At 40.9% G+C, this 16470-nt stretch overlaps 1 protein-coding gene across 15 annotated transcripts in view; it reads left to right on the top strand.

Annotated features, from left to right (window-relative positions):
• Positions 1–16470, top strand: part of DTNA (dystrobrevin alpha) — a 340802-nt gene that overhangs the window by 233580 nt on the left and 90752 nt on the right. For all 15 annotated transcript variants that reach the window (XM_075353296.1, XM_075353295.1, XM_075353298.1 and 12 more), the window contains exons 5-10: positions 1568–1653; positions 2328–2482; positions 5352–5381; positions 7809–7914; positions 12541–12707; positions 13422–13546. In XM_075353296.1, the coding sequence (XP_075209411.1) occupies positions 1568–1653; positions 2328–2482; positions 5352–5381; positions 7809–7914; positions 12541–12707; positions 13422–13546 (669 nt within the window). The remainder of the gene's footprint in view (positions 1–1567; positions 1654–2327; positions 2483–5351; positions 5382–7808; positions 7915–12540; positions 12708–13421; positions 13547–16470) is intronic.

Raw genomic sequence — 16470 nt, 5'->3', positions numbered from 1 at the left:
CACTAAGATTATGTAAATAGGGTATTTTGTGGAGCGTCTGAAAATCAGCTGAAATGTTGTTGTTTTTTATTAAGTACATTTTTTTGGGGACAAGGAAGAACTTTACATTTTTTTGTAATTCATCTGACAACTCTTCATAACAATCTAGAGTTAAAGCAAATTGCCACTACAAAACTGAAGCAGCAAACCTTATGAAAACCAAAATTTGTGTCAGTCTCAAAACGTTTGGACACAATTGTGTATGTACAGTATACCACAAAAGTGAGTACACTCCTCACTTTTTTGTAAATATTTTATATCTTTTCATGGGTCAACACTGAACATATGACACTTTGATACATGTAAAGTGGTCAGTGTACAGCTTGTAAAATAGTTTAAATTTGGTGTGCCCTCTAAATAACTTAACACAGCCATTAACCTCTTTCCGGCCGAGGACGTACTGGCACGTCCTAAGTCATGCCGGTGTAATCACTGCCAGCTGCTGTTGTGAGCCAGCGGTGATCCCTGCACGTGTGCTGATTTGTACAGCAGACATATGCAGCTAACAGGCGCTAGTGGATTTGTGATCCACCTGCGCCTGCTAACCTCTTAGATCGCACTGTCAAAATCTGACAGCGCAATTTAAATGGTCGTGGCAGGAACGCCCCGTTCAACGCCGCCATTAGAGGCACCGTGACGCAATCAAATGGGGAACAGCGGAGAGGTGGAGCAGGAGCTTTAACGGCTAAGTATTGTTTTGTTATGTCAGGCAATAACTATTAGTGGAGCAATTATTTGTGAAAACCGATAACCTCTTATACTAATGAAATCAGCTGTAATCCATTAAGCTTTCAGTCAATGGCTAAATATGCAGCAATGGTTTGTATCTGACTAAGGCGTCTTTCACACGTCACTATTTTCAATCAGTATTTGAATGCGAAAACCAGGAGTGGAATTTACAGAGAATAACTAAAATTAAAAACTGACCCCTCTTCTGTGTTTTGGAGACACTCCTGGTTTTGGCATACAAATACTGATGAAACACTGATGCAGCATACTGATGTGTAAAAGAGGCCTAAGGCTGGGTTCCCATGTCCATTAATCATCCATTAGAATGGATCCGTTGGCAAGAAATTTGTGCACAACTTTTTTGCCTGTTTTTGAAAAATGTATTTTTGCAGGGTCCGTTTCTCTTAACTTTGGAGTCTATGGAGAAAGCATCCATTAAGTGATTGCTATTTAGCCATCCGTCTCTCTTTCATTTGTAAAGGATCTGTTTTTTTCTTACTGGATCAGTTTCAAATGGAAGATAAATAGAATCAGTTAATGGATTCATTTTCCATAGGCTCCCATGTTAAAAAAAAAAAAAAAACAAATCCTGCAAAAATTATTTTTTTCAAAATTGAAAAGAAAGTTGTGTTTTCATAACTTTTTTGCCAGTGGATCGCTGCTGGATCCATTCTAAAGGATGATTACTGGGCATGTGAACAGAGCCTAAACAAAGCGTTTGTTGCCCGCAGGTCCATTATATAATTACAGGTCAATTACATGTTCTAAATATTTTTTTTTTCATTTCTTTGTCATACAGAGAAGGACATGGTAAGATCACAGTTTTTGCCGTCAAAATGGCATTGGCCACTCTGTGTGGGGGAAAAATTATGGACAAATTGAGATGTAAGTCCATGCTTTACATTCTTCGTTTATTATGTGTTTGACACTTTTTATGGCTTGTTTTAGAAGGAGGGGGTGGGTAAAAAGGAAAAGTGCATGGCTTCAGTCATAAAAAGGTGTGACTTATGATGCAAAATTGAGCCCCAAAATTACTTGAACAGGATGTACAGCCGGAACAGGTCGCATGCAAAGGCTGGTGGCTCCACATTGTGTTAGCTATTTGGACATGTGACTGTTGCAGTCGGTCACAGGCTGCAACAGTATTGGATTTGACACCACTGCAACTGTTTGAATGCAGCAGTCACATGCGTTTTCTGCTGAAAATGGAAGCATGACAAGAGGGAGACTAAGGCATGTCTTGAATAGGAGTGGTGGTGGATCAGTAAGGTGAATATTAGTCAGAATACTGGGATTTTTGTTTTTGGGTGGGGGTTGGCGGTTAATTTGGAGGTGCACAATCCCTGTTATGTTGCTTGTTGCTAATTAAGGTTATAAGTCTCAATTTACTGGTGGGCTAAATTCCTTTAGATAAAATGGCTTAAATGTGAGTGATCTGCACAAAACATATGAGTAGTGGAGAGTTTCAGCAACAATATAGTTAGTTAAACTTTATTTTCTTTTTTTACACTTTTATTTTCCTTTTAACCAGGTTTTTTTTCCTTTTCTTTTGTTTTTAGACATTTTCTCGCTGATATCGGATTCCAGCGGTGTCATGGTTTATCAGAAATATGACCAGTTTTTGAAGGAGGTTCTAAAACTGCCAACTGCTGTGTTTGAAGGACCTTCCTTTGGTTACACAGAGCAATCTGCAAGGTCTTGTTTCTCACAGCAGGTAAGAAGATTGCAGCATCATGACTTTGTGGTGCTCTATAAGGCTCTGTTCTCACTGACATAATGGCCTCTATTTATAATAGATGCTATAATGGATTCAAACTGATAAGGTGAGCATTCTGATGTGTTTTAATGGCAAGAATTGTTCTGCAAACTCTCAAATTCTTACAATTAAAGATATGATATGGCAGACAACACCCGCAAAGGAGGCTCTACCAGTGCGAACAAAGCCCAATAATTAATAAAAAATATCCAACCTTTTTAGCAACTGTGTGCTACACAGGAGACTACACTTCCAATATAAAATAAACCCAACTAAACCAGATTTTTATCTTTAAAGTGCAGCCTAAAATGGGTTTATATTACCAGACTTGTGGCACTAAACGCCCACCGATCGGCCTTTGTTAGCTGATAGCAGGTTTACACAGGCAGACCATATTAAATATAAGGATTGTCTGTGTGCACAGGCGCCATTGTTCTCGGCGGCACATGTCCTGTTTGCACATAGTGATGTGCTGCAGAGAATGATGATCCTTTAGGCAAACAAAAGATAATTTCACCTGATATTATGCAATATAAATGTTCCTCAAGAATACATTTTTATACACGGTTAAAGCATAACCGTTGTTTTCATTTGTATTTCATAAATCAATAGTACACATGAAAATAGGCAACTTTGTAATATATTTTATCAGACAGATCTGCTTCTTTCTCGGCCAGAATTGCTCAGTCATTATCAGCATTCTCAATTCTGAGGTAAAATCTGTATTCAGTGAAGACTTTCCCATTACTCCGATAGGAGATGGCAGATGTTGCTGATGAGATTCTATGTAGATAGGAGAGGGTGGAGCTCTGCCTCTAGCTCCTCCTTTTACATTTAGCTCCTCCCATCAGAATCACGTCATCACCAACTGTCATCTCCTCTCAGTAATGGGGAAAGTCTTCACTGAATGCAGATTTTACCTCAGAATTAAGAATTGTAATAATGACCAATTCTGGCAGAGAAAGCAAATTTCTCTGATATATTACAAAATAGCTTATTTTCATTTGTATTATCAATCTATGAAATAAAAATTAAAAATGATAGTTATGCTTTGTTGCCCATAAGTTATTGATTTGTGACAGCTATAAAGGCTGATTGAGAGTAATTTGCTGCCAGTGTATTTTTATGTAAAAGGTCTACTGCTGAGCCCCTGCTACCAGGCCACAGTTAAAAGCGCTGTTCGGGACTATTTTTTTTTTTTATTTTTAACCTTGGGTCTAAGAACCAACATGAAGGTAGTTGCTAACTACCTGCCTGTTCTGCCCAGTGCAGATCTCTGCCGCCACAGAGCGGACATAGACCACTTCTGATGATGAAGATTCTGTGGCTTCTGATGAAGTCATGTCGACAAAGCAGCAGCTTCTCTTCTGCTCTGCTCTATTGACAGGGCATTACTGCTGACATTATGTTGTTTGACAGCCAGCTCCCCGCTGCCTAATCTCAGGGAGCCGTCTGTTGATCAGCATGACATCGGCAGTCATGGAAAAGGAAGAGCTACTCTCTTGATGAGCAGTACGTGACTGCTGAGGTCCAGCGCCGAGTAGAACAGGCCGATAGCAACTACCTTTCTGTTAGTTCTTAGTCCATGTGCATATTTTGGGTATTTGGTGAGTTTTTTACCTCAGTATTTGTTCCACTCCTGGTTTTGTCTTACAATCAGAGGAAAAGTATAATGGAAACACGGTACCATTTCTACATTTTTTACCCACTTCTGGTTTTGGCTACAAATATTTAGGTAAAAACTCACCAAATACTCAACGTGTGCATGTGGGTTTAACGCTGGACTCACACGAGCGTATGGCATCCGATGTGAGAGCATCGGATGCGATATGCTAATGTCCCCCGGCTCAGGCTTTGCTGCGAGCCTGAGCCGAGTGTCATGCGACTGTAACCCGATCTTGCGATCGGGTCACAGCTGTGAAGCTGAGTGCGGGCACTGCGGAGGAGAGGGAGGAGTTAATCCTCCCATCTCCTCCACTGTCAGCCTGTGCGTATATCGCACTGCACTGGGATAACATCCGAGTGCAGTCCGATGTATCTCTCGCATCCATTCACTTGAATGGGTGCGAGAGATTAGGCGGTAGCAGCAAAACGCAGCATGCTGCCGCTTTTCTCGCATCCAGAATCTGGATGCGAGAAAAGCTGACCAACAGCTCGCACTCATAGAATAACATTGGTTCGAGTGTAATGCGAGAATTTCTCGCATTGCTCTCGTCCGTATTTGTCGCTCGTGTGAGCATACCCTAATGCATAGCATGGGACTTCAGCTGCCATGTTTAATGTCTCCAATGATGATTGGTGTTTTACTGAGGTTGAGAAATAAATGGAGAACAGACAACTTGGTACCATTTATCTGTGTAAGAAGCAAATCATTACCCAAATTTGTTTTCTCTGACATCTCTAATCTGGAAATGTCCTCTGTTAAGCTCCTATAGCGGGTGACACCTGTAGGCTTGGTTATGCATGACAAATAAATTAATGGATACCTTAGTGGACTGGGCCTGAAATTCATCCCTGTTGTTTGAAAGTACGCAGGCCCATTACCAGAATATACCGTAGTGATAATACCACCATACTGATCATTAATCAAAACCAATCCAGTAAACTTGATTTTATCATCATCCAGTGACCATATAACGGTAATGTTAGTATTGCACCAGTGTATCGGTTTTGTGGGGTGTACAGAGTAAGATGTAAAGTAAAGGAACATTTCTTGCCTGTACATCTACAAATGTGTGTGGCTCGTTTAGAATAAAATATTTTATCATTACATTTTTTTTTCCCTGTTTCCTCCTGCTGGGATCCGTTACTGGTTTTGGCAAAAAAGTATGGAATGGAACATGGACCTCAGATTCAGGCATGTAAACAAGCCATAAACTGGCCATCTTCATTATGACATGACAAGTGATGTGTTTTTTGAGCTAAAATACACTGTTTATAGCACCCACTTACAAAGAAAGACCCCTAACGGCATAAAAAATATTATGCCCAAAATGTAATGTAATTTATGATTTTACTGTTAAAAGGATTACGTACAAAAAAAGACATTTAGCTTAAAACCATGTTTTAGGGGTTTTTTTTTTTTTTTTTTTTTTTTGAAATTTGATAACGTTATTTAAATTTTGCAAATCACAATTTTATATTAAAATTTCACACTAGCCACTAAACCGAATATTAGACTCATATATCCTGTTCTTTTCAGCTGCAACATGAACACGAGCAGCAATATAATAGCTCCAACCCTATTGACGTTCATCGAAGCATTTTCTCAGCAAACTGTGATCTGAGAAATGTCACTGTGAGGGGAGGGGGAGGAGGTGATTTCTGACCAACTATTGTAAATGGGGGAACCCAGTGTTATAAAGGTTGTAAGTGTAAAAGTTGCAACATTTCGACTATTTTTGTTGAGGGTGCCTGCAGCTATGAAGAAGTTCATAAGGATCTGGTCTGGCTTTCACAGTCTACCAACGTGGCTGCTGGACCAGAATCCCGGCAATTTTTTTTTGTTCTTTTGTTCAACTCAATTAGCTAATGATATGAAAATTGTAAAAAAATAATACTAAAAAATGATTTACACTTTTAACATTAAAATCACCAACGCTTCACTCTGGCATTTTTAATTTTTTATTTGAGAGCTGGATGGGGGTACTTTAAATGTAAGTCCCCTGCCCCTAGTCTTATACTCACCTGCCACCGCCTTCATCTTTTTCCAGCCTTGCTGCCAGTCCGTCTCCGGTGATTTGTGACCTGCAGGCAGCTTTAGTATTTTATGGAGCGCACCATAGGTCACAAATAGTGCAAGTCTATGAGAGCCTCATTTTTGTTCTTATCATTGAGAGCTTGTGATGTAACTTCTTCAAGTAAATACAAGGCACTCTTCAAATATAATTTGCATGTATTTATTTTAAAAAAAACAGGGGGTTGACAATGTTGTGACGTTTCGGCCACAGGATGGAGTTCATCAGACAACGCCTGCCAGTAATAGGGGTAAGTAGTGAAGCAACATTTTAGTTAGCGGTATATACCGCAATATCAGGTTAAAGCAGCGTCTTCTATAAATGACCAATATCAGCATAAAAGTAGCTAATCTGAATAGTGGCCGAGCACTAAAGCAGGTATACGGAGCACCTTACACAAAGAGCAAATTTTAGTACAAGGAAAAATAGCTGTGTCCACTGCTATGTAGTACCAATAGTGGACACCACTGCTTGATCCTGTGCTGTCACTTGCTCTCTATGTAAGGCGCTGCTTAAACCAGGTGTCTTGTTGCGCTATTGATACTACATAGCGTTGGACACAGCTATTTTCCCTTGTGCTAACATTTGCTCTTTGTGTAAGGTGCTCCGTACACCTGCTTTAGTGCTCTCAGCCACTATTCAGATTAGCTACTTTTATGCTGATATTGGTCATTTACATAAGACGCTGCTTTAACCTGATATTGCGGTACCTACCGCTAACTAAAATGTTGCTTCATTACTTTCCCCTATTACTATCAGAAGTTGTCTGATGAAGGCCATCCTGTGGCCGAAACGTCACAACATTGTCAACCCCCTGTTTTTTGTTTTTTTTAAATAAACTACACACAAATTATATTTGAAGAGTGCCTTGTATTTACTTGAATACGTTTGGTTTGGAAGCTGACAAGTGCACCTTGACTTCCCTGTACTTCTGTGGCTGTGCCTTATCCTACCAAAATGTGATGTAACTTCTGACTTCCGGCCAGTCAGAAGTTACGACCACGAGATGGAGCTGCAGGACCAGAATGATGCAGAAGGATGAAGCTGATGAAAAGTGAGTATAATACAGGGTGTATGGGACTTACATTTAAAGTGTCACTCTAGCACTGGAAAAAAAAAGCTGTAGTGGTGATTTAAGCAATTGGTCATTTTTTTTATGACACCGGCCATTTAAGGTGTATTTCTTCTGCCGTTCTGCTTTTGATTTTCTAATCACCTGTAAATATTAAAGGGTTAAGTTTGCATTACTTGTATCCAGTGTTCTCGTAGGCAGTCATGTGGCTATCCTCCGCTGGTTGTAGTAGTGTTTTTCCTCATGTAGTAAACAGTGTAGGGAAAACTATGGGAATATCTTGCATAGGATTTTATGGCACTGATCAGCAAGAGGGGAGAGGGGAAGAGGTTCTGACAAATGAAAATTGCTACACTGTGTATCGTATACCAATAGTTAATGGAGATACTATTTATAGTGAGGAATTGATTAATATTTTATTTGTATAAATGTGTTTAATATTGGTTTTTCTTATCTTGTTTTTTAATTCAAACAGAAAAAAGTTAGCTTAAATTCATTTTTGGACACACTTATGTCTGACCCACCACCTCAGTGTCTTGTCTGGTTACCTCTTCTGCATCGACTGGCGAATGTAGAAAATGGTAAGTACCGTCTGCAATAAAGCTCCGTTCCATGTAGACATTACAATATAGCATCTATATCAGATCCCTGCACATCTAGCTCTCAACACCTCCACCAGTCAGTGGGGTTTGGCTCTTGGCGCACACAGATCAGCTGACTGAAAGTTGAGTGCTATGTCACCTTCATTGTCTATAACAGCTAGAAAAAAAAGACATTGACCGTGCATCCACAAATCATACATCTACATACATATGATCTAATGCCACTAGGCAAAAAGTTACAAAATTGAATATGAAGTTCTGATCTGGCTGTAGAGAGCCCACTACTATGTCACGGTGAACCTCTCAGTGGGTCTCTAACCTAACAGGTGTGTCGCTATGCATTGACCATCACCAAAACGACAGTGCACTAGCAGGGCGACTAACCTGGTGCTGCAAAACCCCCTAGTTCCAGGACGCACCATGACACAGGGATACCAGCACAACAACAATGGCTACAACAAAACAACAAGTGAAGGAAGCTGAAAAATTTACCTTCCACAAGCTCTCGGACTGTGAGCTGAGAGCACAAAATACCGTAGGTGGATTTGGAGCACAGGTGAGGAGAAGATGGAGAGCTTAATGTCTCCATCTTCTCCATTGTCTCTCTGAGAATATTGGACTAATTTCCGAAGACACACATGCAGCCATAGACTTGTATGGGTTCATGTGAGCCAAGATATGCTGCCAATCACAGCATGCTGTAATTTTTCTGTAATGCCGATTCAGTATGCTCCATTGAATAACATTAGTGTGAGTGCAGTACAAGGTTTTCTCTCATTACACTTGTCATACAGTCATGTGAGCGAAGCATCATGGAAAGCCAGTGGAACAAAAATAAACTCCAGATTCAAGAGAACTTCTCCATTCAGTCCAAGGAAACATTGTGTCCTGCTAACCTATTTATTTCAAAGGGCTCAAATAAATGTAAGGGTTTGCGCTCATCGTTGTATGAAAAAATCGGTCCGATTGTAATCCAGAAAAGTTGGACCTGTTAAATCCGTTTGGTATTCCTTATGTCGTGAGAGTGTGCAATTTTTTTTTTTTTCCACATCTAGCATCCGTGTGCCATCCATATGCAATGCGTTTTTTTTTTTCTCAGCAGCTATTATTCTACAGTCATTTACAGGACCATTTACAGTGTTCTATGCCACAGAATGCTAATGTATCCGTAAAAATCGGACAGCATACAGATGGTTCGTGTGTCTTCTGTTTTTTGTTTTTTTTTCTCGTGCCCATAGACTTGAAATGGCGAGTTTCCGCCATGTTACACGACCATACACAGCATGCTACAATTTGTTCCTCAGGCCAAAAGAACAGTTCAGGGAAATATCGCAGATCAACACAGCATTATTGTTTAACATTGGTGTGGTGCAATCTGATTTTTTTTTTTTTTATCAGATTGCACTAGGCATATTTATATGCAGATGTCAATGAACCCTAAGGTTGAGACCGCACTTTGCGTTCACCTACTTGCATTTCTAAACGCACGTTTTGGGCTTAATTGATTTGACCAAAGTTGCCTTTTTCAGAACTTTAGCGCTGAAAACGCATGCGTATTTACCACTTTTTTTTATGCGTTTTCAGCGCTTTTCACATGCGTTTTGACAGATGCGTTTTGAACATCAAGACGCTGCTAAATAAAGTTCAAACAGTCAAACATAATGAAAAAAGAGAAAAAAAAGGATCATAAAAAAAAAAGGATCATATCTATATTAATGGGAAAAATAATGAAAATAGATATATTTCATTAAATTATAGCGGTAATATACATTTTATCGCTAAAATAGCAATAAATGCATATTTTTCTTAAATTTGTCGGATTATGTGTGTGTGTAAAGGGACATATCAAATCATTATTTTGATGTCCAAAACGCATGTTTTCTGCACTGGAAAAGCAGGTAAAATGCAGGAATTTGAAGGAATCTTGGTTTTTGCCATTTCTCATAGACTTCATTGTTACCAAAACGCACCCAAAATGGCAAAAACAATTGACATGCTGCTTCTTTAAACGCATGGTTTTTGCCACAAAATATGCAAATTAAACGCAGCGTTTAGAAACGCAAAGTGGGGTCTAGAAATCACTTTTTTCCATTGACTTTGCTGTGAAATCAAAATGCATGCCTTTTGGCATGAAAAAGGTGTTTCTCAAAACGGACCTAAAAAGCACCTAAAACGCAGGTTGAAACGCAAAGTGCGGTCTCAGCCTTATCGTGGCTTTAGACAGTTTGATGATCTGCATTAGAAAGAATGCTCATTCCTGACTATCAGCCCATGTAAACATGACGGCAATCGCCTGATTAAAAGGCAAAAAATGATCATTCACACAACGTATTTTCAGTCCCAGTGTCTTTCGTAAATCAAGCCAATAACTGTGTGCAAAAATATCAGATGCCATTCATATAGCATCCATTTGTTTTCTAGATACAGTGCAGTTCTTTAACATAGAACATTGTAAATAGTTCTGTACCACATTATAGCTTCTGCTGTAAAAAAATAAATAAAAGGATTGCATATCAAAACGTGAGAAAAAAAATTGTCCAACTTTTCTAGATGATACACTGATGATTTTTTATACAGCTGTGATAACTTGGGCCCCCTTTGGGAAGATCACTGGGTGTGCTGGATGAAAAAACTGTTCCATAGTAACCAATCAGGGGGCAGCGTTTGTGTAAGTAGCTCAGGTAAATTAAAACCTGCACTGTGATTGGTTGCAGTGAAAGTACTTTGTTTAGACTGTTTTTGTAAATCTGCCCTCCCCCCCCCCCCCAAGGCTTCAGTTATCAAATTAGTATTTATAAGCTTGAATTAGATTTGCCAAATCTTCCCAAATAAACATACAGTATAGAATATATTTATGATATTATCCTTTTATGAAAACCTAGAAAACACATTTGGTGACAGTCCTTTAAGCCAGCCTGTCAGACACATTTACCATTTCCTCACTCGACCATTAATATGATTGTGTAACCATTTAAAATATAAACTAGTCAATCCCTTTATGAACCCAAAATACTGATCCAGCAGTGAGTAATTGCTTTTTGAAGTTGTGCCTAGAAGTGCACCAGGATGTGATGATGCACTCCTAGCTTCTCAGCCTCATGCTTGCACTTCTAGCTTCTCAGCCTCATGCTTGCACTGCTAGCTTCTCAGCCTCATGCTTGCATTGCTAGCTTCTCAGCCTCATGCTTGCATTTCTAGCTTCTCAGCCTCATGCTTGCACTGCTAGCTTCTCAGCCTCATGCTTGCATTTCTAGCTTCTCAGCCTCATGCTTGCATTTCTAGCTTCTCAGCCTCATGCTTGCATTTCTAGCCTCTCAGCCTCATGCTTACACTGCTAGCCTCTCAGCCTCATGCTTGCACTCCTAGTTTCTCAGCCTCATGCTTGCACTCCTAGCTTCTCAGCCTCATGCATTTCTAGCCTCTCTGCTCAGCCTCATGCTTGCACTGCTAGCCTCTGAGCCTAATGCTTGCACTTCTAGCTTCTCAGCCTCATGCTTGCATTTCTAGCTTCTCAGCCTCATGCTTGCATTTCTAGCCTCTCAGCCTCATGCTTACACTGCTAGCCTCTCAGCCTCATGCTTGCACTCCTAGTTTCTCAGCCTCATGCTTGCACTCCTAGCTTCTCAGCCTCATGCATTTCTAGCCTCTCTGCTCAGCCTCATGCTTGCACTGCTAGCCTCTGAGCCTCATGCTTGCACTTCTAGCTTCTCAGCCTCATGCTTGCATTTCTAGCTTCTCAGCCTCATGCTTGCATTTCTAGCCTCTCAGCCTCATGCTTACACTGCTAGCCTCTCAGCCTCATGCTTGCACTCCTAGATTCTCAGCCTCATGCTTGCACTCCTAGCTTCTCAGCCTCATGGTTGCATTTCTAGCTTCTCAGCCTCATGGTTGCATTTCTAGCTTCTCAGCCTCATGCTTGCATTTCTAGCCTCTCAGCCTCATGCTTACACTGCTAGCCTCTCAGCCTCATGCTTGCACTCCTAGATTCTCAGCCTCATGCATTTCTAGCCTCTCTGCTCAGCCTCATGCTTGCACTGCTAGCCTCTGAGCCTCATGCTTGCACTTCTAGCTTCTCAGCCTCATGCTTGCACTTCTAGCGTCTCAATCTTGCGCTGTATTTCCTATCTAGTAGCCCCCTCCCCAGGCATAGCAACAGGTCATTTGCTATGACTGGTTCATGGCCTCTGACCTATCAGCCAGAGGAGGGCGTTGTTGGGTAAAGAATATAGTGAGAAGCTAGAAGTGCATCATCACTCCCCAGTGCACTTTCAGACACAACTTCAAAATATGATTTCTCACTGCTGTATCAGTGCTTAGGGGTCGTAAAGGGATTGACTGTGTTTTTTTGTTTTTATAATGGGTTACATACACATTCATATTCATGGTTTGGGAGGGCAAAGTGCCTGACAGGCTGCCTTTAAGAAACTTTACTGACAGGAACATCCCAATTGTAAGATCTTCCCACACCTCATGTAATAAATAGTGACAGTCATTTCCTTTTGTGACAGGACATTGATATAAATGGACTTGAATGGGCGTCTGACCAGATAATAACCGTTCTCTGTTATGTTTTAATTGCAAAAAAATCTTCATTGTCTCTGATAGTCTTCCACCCTGTCGAGTGTTCCTATTGCCACAGTGAGAGTATGATGGGTTTCCGCTATCGCTGCCAGCAGTGTCACAATTACCAGCTCTGTCAGGACTGCTTCTGGAGGGGACATGCCAGCGGTTCCCATAGCAACCAACACCAAATGAAAGAGTATACGTCATGGGTAAGAGAAGGTTCACTGGGCAGCTGCACCGTACAGGAGGCGCACACAAGAGGGGACTAATCCAGAACAGGGCAGGGCCGGCAATGAATTAAGTGAGAGAGGGAGAGTATGACTTTGATTATCATTTTGGAAGACACTGGTTTATGAATGGCACGTGTGTAAGTATTTAGCTTGGCACTGGGGGTGGGGCGGCCTATGTTGGTAGTGCTGGTACTGTGCATCGGATACAAGAACTAGGAGTTGCTTTCAGCTATTGTCATTCATTCTCATATTATAGATCTGCTGCTCCCGAGTTGTGGAGCAGACCGGTTGTGTGTCTTTGTATTGAATATGATGGTAGAAGTGTGCAGAATGAATAGAAAGAGAAATCTATGTATTTCTGGATGTAACTTGTAAGACCCGGCGCTGCTATCCCCCCCCCAAAAAATATCCAGCATCTGTTCTAGTCGCTGGCTTCCCCATTGGGAATGAGGACAAGGGTTAATAGACGCCAACATGGAAGTAAGCAAGATAGTGACCACTTTATGCCAGAATTAGGTCTGGTTAATTCTGCATTGTTTTCGTTTTTAACCATTGAACACGATCAAGTTTATAAGTCGTGTAGAATATTTATAACACTAGTCATTGTTTACTGTTGTGGGGAAAAAAACGGTTAAAATGCAACTTTTAATTAAAGAAAATGATATATTCATTAGATGTGTTTGCTGTTGACAGAAATCCCCTGCCAAGAAGCTCACTAATGCACTAAGCAAGTCTCTGAGCTGTGCTTCCAGCCGTGAGCCCCTGCACCCCATGTTTCCTGATCAGCCTGAAAAACCTTTAAACCTGGCTCATATTGTGTGAGTATCCTACTTATCACCCACATGCGATGCCCTGTGAGTCTATGGAACCTCAGCGTGTGGACGTGTCCTCTGGATCCACACATCTATAGGTTGCTGCGAGTTGTGTTAGCCTTGGGTATAAAAGCAAATGCAAATCCTTTGTATCCATACCTTTTATGAAGCCGAGCAACACGCTCAAGGTCGAAATTCTGAAGTGACTAAAATGTACTTTACTTGGTGACAGTAACCATGTAATTGTCGGCACGCAGTGCAAACCTCCAAGGTACAACATCTAATGCACTTGTTATTGGTAACTTCAATGTATCTCTGCCTGTAAATGCATCTACATTAGCTACTCAATGCCATATATTTAGTATCTCAAAGAAAGTGATCACATTTCTACCCGCCAGCAGTAGAAACTATATAAAAAACTTTGTCCAAACAAATATAAAAAACAATTAGAACAGCTTTTATGTAACTATTCTCTGTTCTGTCTAAAAAATTAGTTTAATGGGAAAACCTATTGTGGAAACGTTTGAAAAAATGTGAAAACAGATGTTTAAAGGGAACAAACCACTGGATTTTGCTATATGAAGTAAAGGCAGTGTCATACTGGCACTAGGATGCTGAATCCAGGCATAGCTTTAGTTGGAAGATCGGATGCTTGGTTGCTGAAATATCTTTAATCAAAGTTGCAGAAATGCACTGCTCTTTGATTGACGTGTGTATCGGGGCGGTCCTTTGTGGGTCGGGTTCTCCGTGTAAATTCCTCCTCCTGCGTCTTGTACTGCATGCCCCCTTTTCTGTTTAAATATTGCACCACGCCGCCATTGCTGCTGTTGGCAGGGTTATCCTCCTTGCCACAGTAATTATGTCTTCATTAAAATGGCAAAACAATCACTGATCTCGGGGAGAACAGCCAGAGAAAACACTGCCGGCAGCCAGCGAGGGCGCTCAAGACAGTGAAATCCTAGGTACATTGCCCCCTGGGAAATATGCAAATCAAAAAAGTCCGTGGAGCCTCTGTTAGGAGTTTCAACACAGAAACCAGCCAGATATCCCTCCGGGAAGGACCCAGCCAAGGGGTGGCTCTTTTTAGGAGACCACCATAACCACCATATTAAGTGGCAATTAAAATGGCGTCGGAGTCTGCACATACACATACTGCAAACTCTGTCGCCATTTCATTGAAGACACTGCGGAGAAGACTGTGGGGCTTCCACAGATGTAAAAATATTAAAAAAAAAAAATCTGCACACGTGCCGATGCCGCTCAGTCTTTACCACAGTGTCTTCAATAAAATGGCGCCGGGGATCGCGGTATGCACATTCAGTGTCTCTGGCACCATTTTAATGAAGACATAATTACTGTGGCTATACGCACACGCTGGTGGCAATGGTGGCATGGCAAAATATTTAAATAAAGAAAAGGGGGCAAGCCTGGAGAAATCTACACAGAAGACCTGACCCACAAAGGCCCAACCCCACTGCACATGTCAATCAAAGGTGCAGTGCTTTTCTGCAACTTTGATTAAAGATATTTCATCAACCAAGCCTCTGATCTTTCAACAAAAGGTATGCCTGGATTCAGCATCCAAGTGCCAGTATAGCACTGCCTGTTATTCATATAGCAAAATCTTGGTAGGTGGTTCCCTTTAAATTCAGACATCCCTTTAAATAAGACCTTTCACCAAAACAGAGGTGGAAAAGTTTAGCTCTTCTATTATTCCCGCTACTCCGTAGACTATTCAATTATTTTTTTTGTTATAAAGGGAATTTGTCACAAGGTTTTTGAACCCCCATCTAAGAGCAGAGTAATGTAGAGACAGAGGCCCTGATTCCAGCGATGTGTCACTTACTGAGCTGTTTTCTGTCATTTTGATAAAATTAAGGTTTTGTATGCTGCAGATCTAGCAGGTATACAGAGCTCATGAATATGCTGGACTATGGCAGCAGGTCAAGTTGTCCTCTAATGATAATCTACTGCTGATTAATCAGTGATTTTAACAAAAGTACACTAACCAGCCCAGTAAGTGACACACCGCTGGAATCAGGATCTCTGCCCCTATGTTATGCTGCTCTCAGATTAGGTGTTAAAAACCTGGTACAGATTCCCTTTAAATCTGCAATACGGTTCCAGAGATATGGGCCTTTTTATTTATTTTGCCCATTATGTTTATTTTTATAGTCTTTGCCAAGAGGTATGTCTCGCGGGATTCTCTGGGAGTGTGTCTATATGCCACTCTGCATAATTACCTTGTAAGCAACGCCCACTTGGAAAGATCATAATTACTAGTACATTGGGGGCATGTAAAGGCTCCATAATGCAAGAACCGCATGGTGGGTGTAAAAAATAATAAATACATACTAATGGGAGCAGAGGGAGGAATAAGGTAAGAGTAAACACTGTCCTTTTGTGACATAGTGACAGAACCTCTTCTAGTAGAATTTTACATCACTTTGACATTGTACTAAGTGTTTGATCTTCGTCCAAACATCCCCGTCATGGGCAGTTTTTACAGTTGTTTTTTTTAGGTGCTCTTTTGATGGGCGCACGCTGCATATTATTTTGTTGATTCAGTTTCTATAAATTATACGCTGTCTATTTTTTTTTCCTTTATAAAGTATCAATCATGTTTTTCCCTGCAGTCAGATTACTGCTCTGCAGCCACCGCTGGTAGCAGTTTATCACATTTTGATCCCAAGAAAAGCGCAGCGAGTAGCGCTATTAAAGCCAGCAGCCGGACGGGCGGGCACCACATCAGAGTCTTGTTAGCTTCTCACACACTGTGGCTCTGGCGGATCATGATTTGTTAATTAAAGTTACATTAAATCATTAAAGTTATAGGAAATTTCCCAGTGTTGTATGAAAAGTAGATTTTCAGTCCACTTGGGATTGGGACTGATACTGGTGATGACCCTCTCTGTGCAGCACATGGCGAT

The sequence above is a fragment of the Anomaloglossus baeobatrachus genome, chromosome 6, assembly GCF_048569485.1.
Source record: "Anomaloglossus baeobatrachus isolate aAnoBae1 chromosome 6, aAnoBae1.hap1, whole genome shotgun sequence".
In the NCBI taxonomy this organism is placed as follows: Eukaryota; Metazoa; Chordata; class Amphibia; order Anura; family Aromobatidae; genus Anomaloglossus; species Anomaloglossus baeobatrachus.
This window is presented reverse-complemented; position numbering and strand designations above follow the sequence as displayed.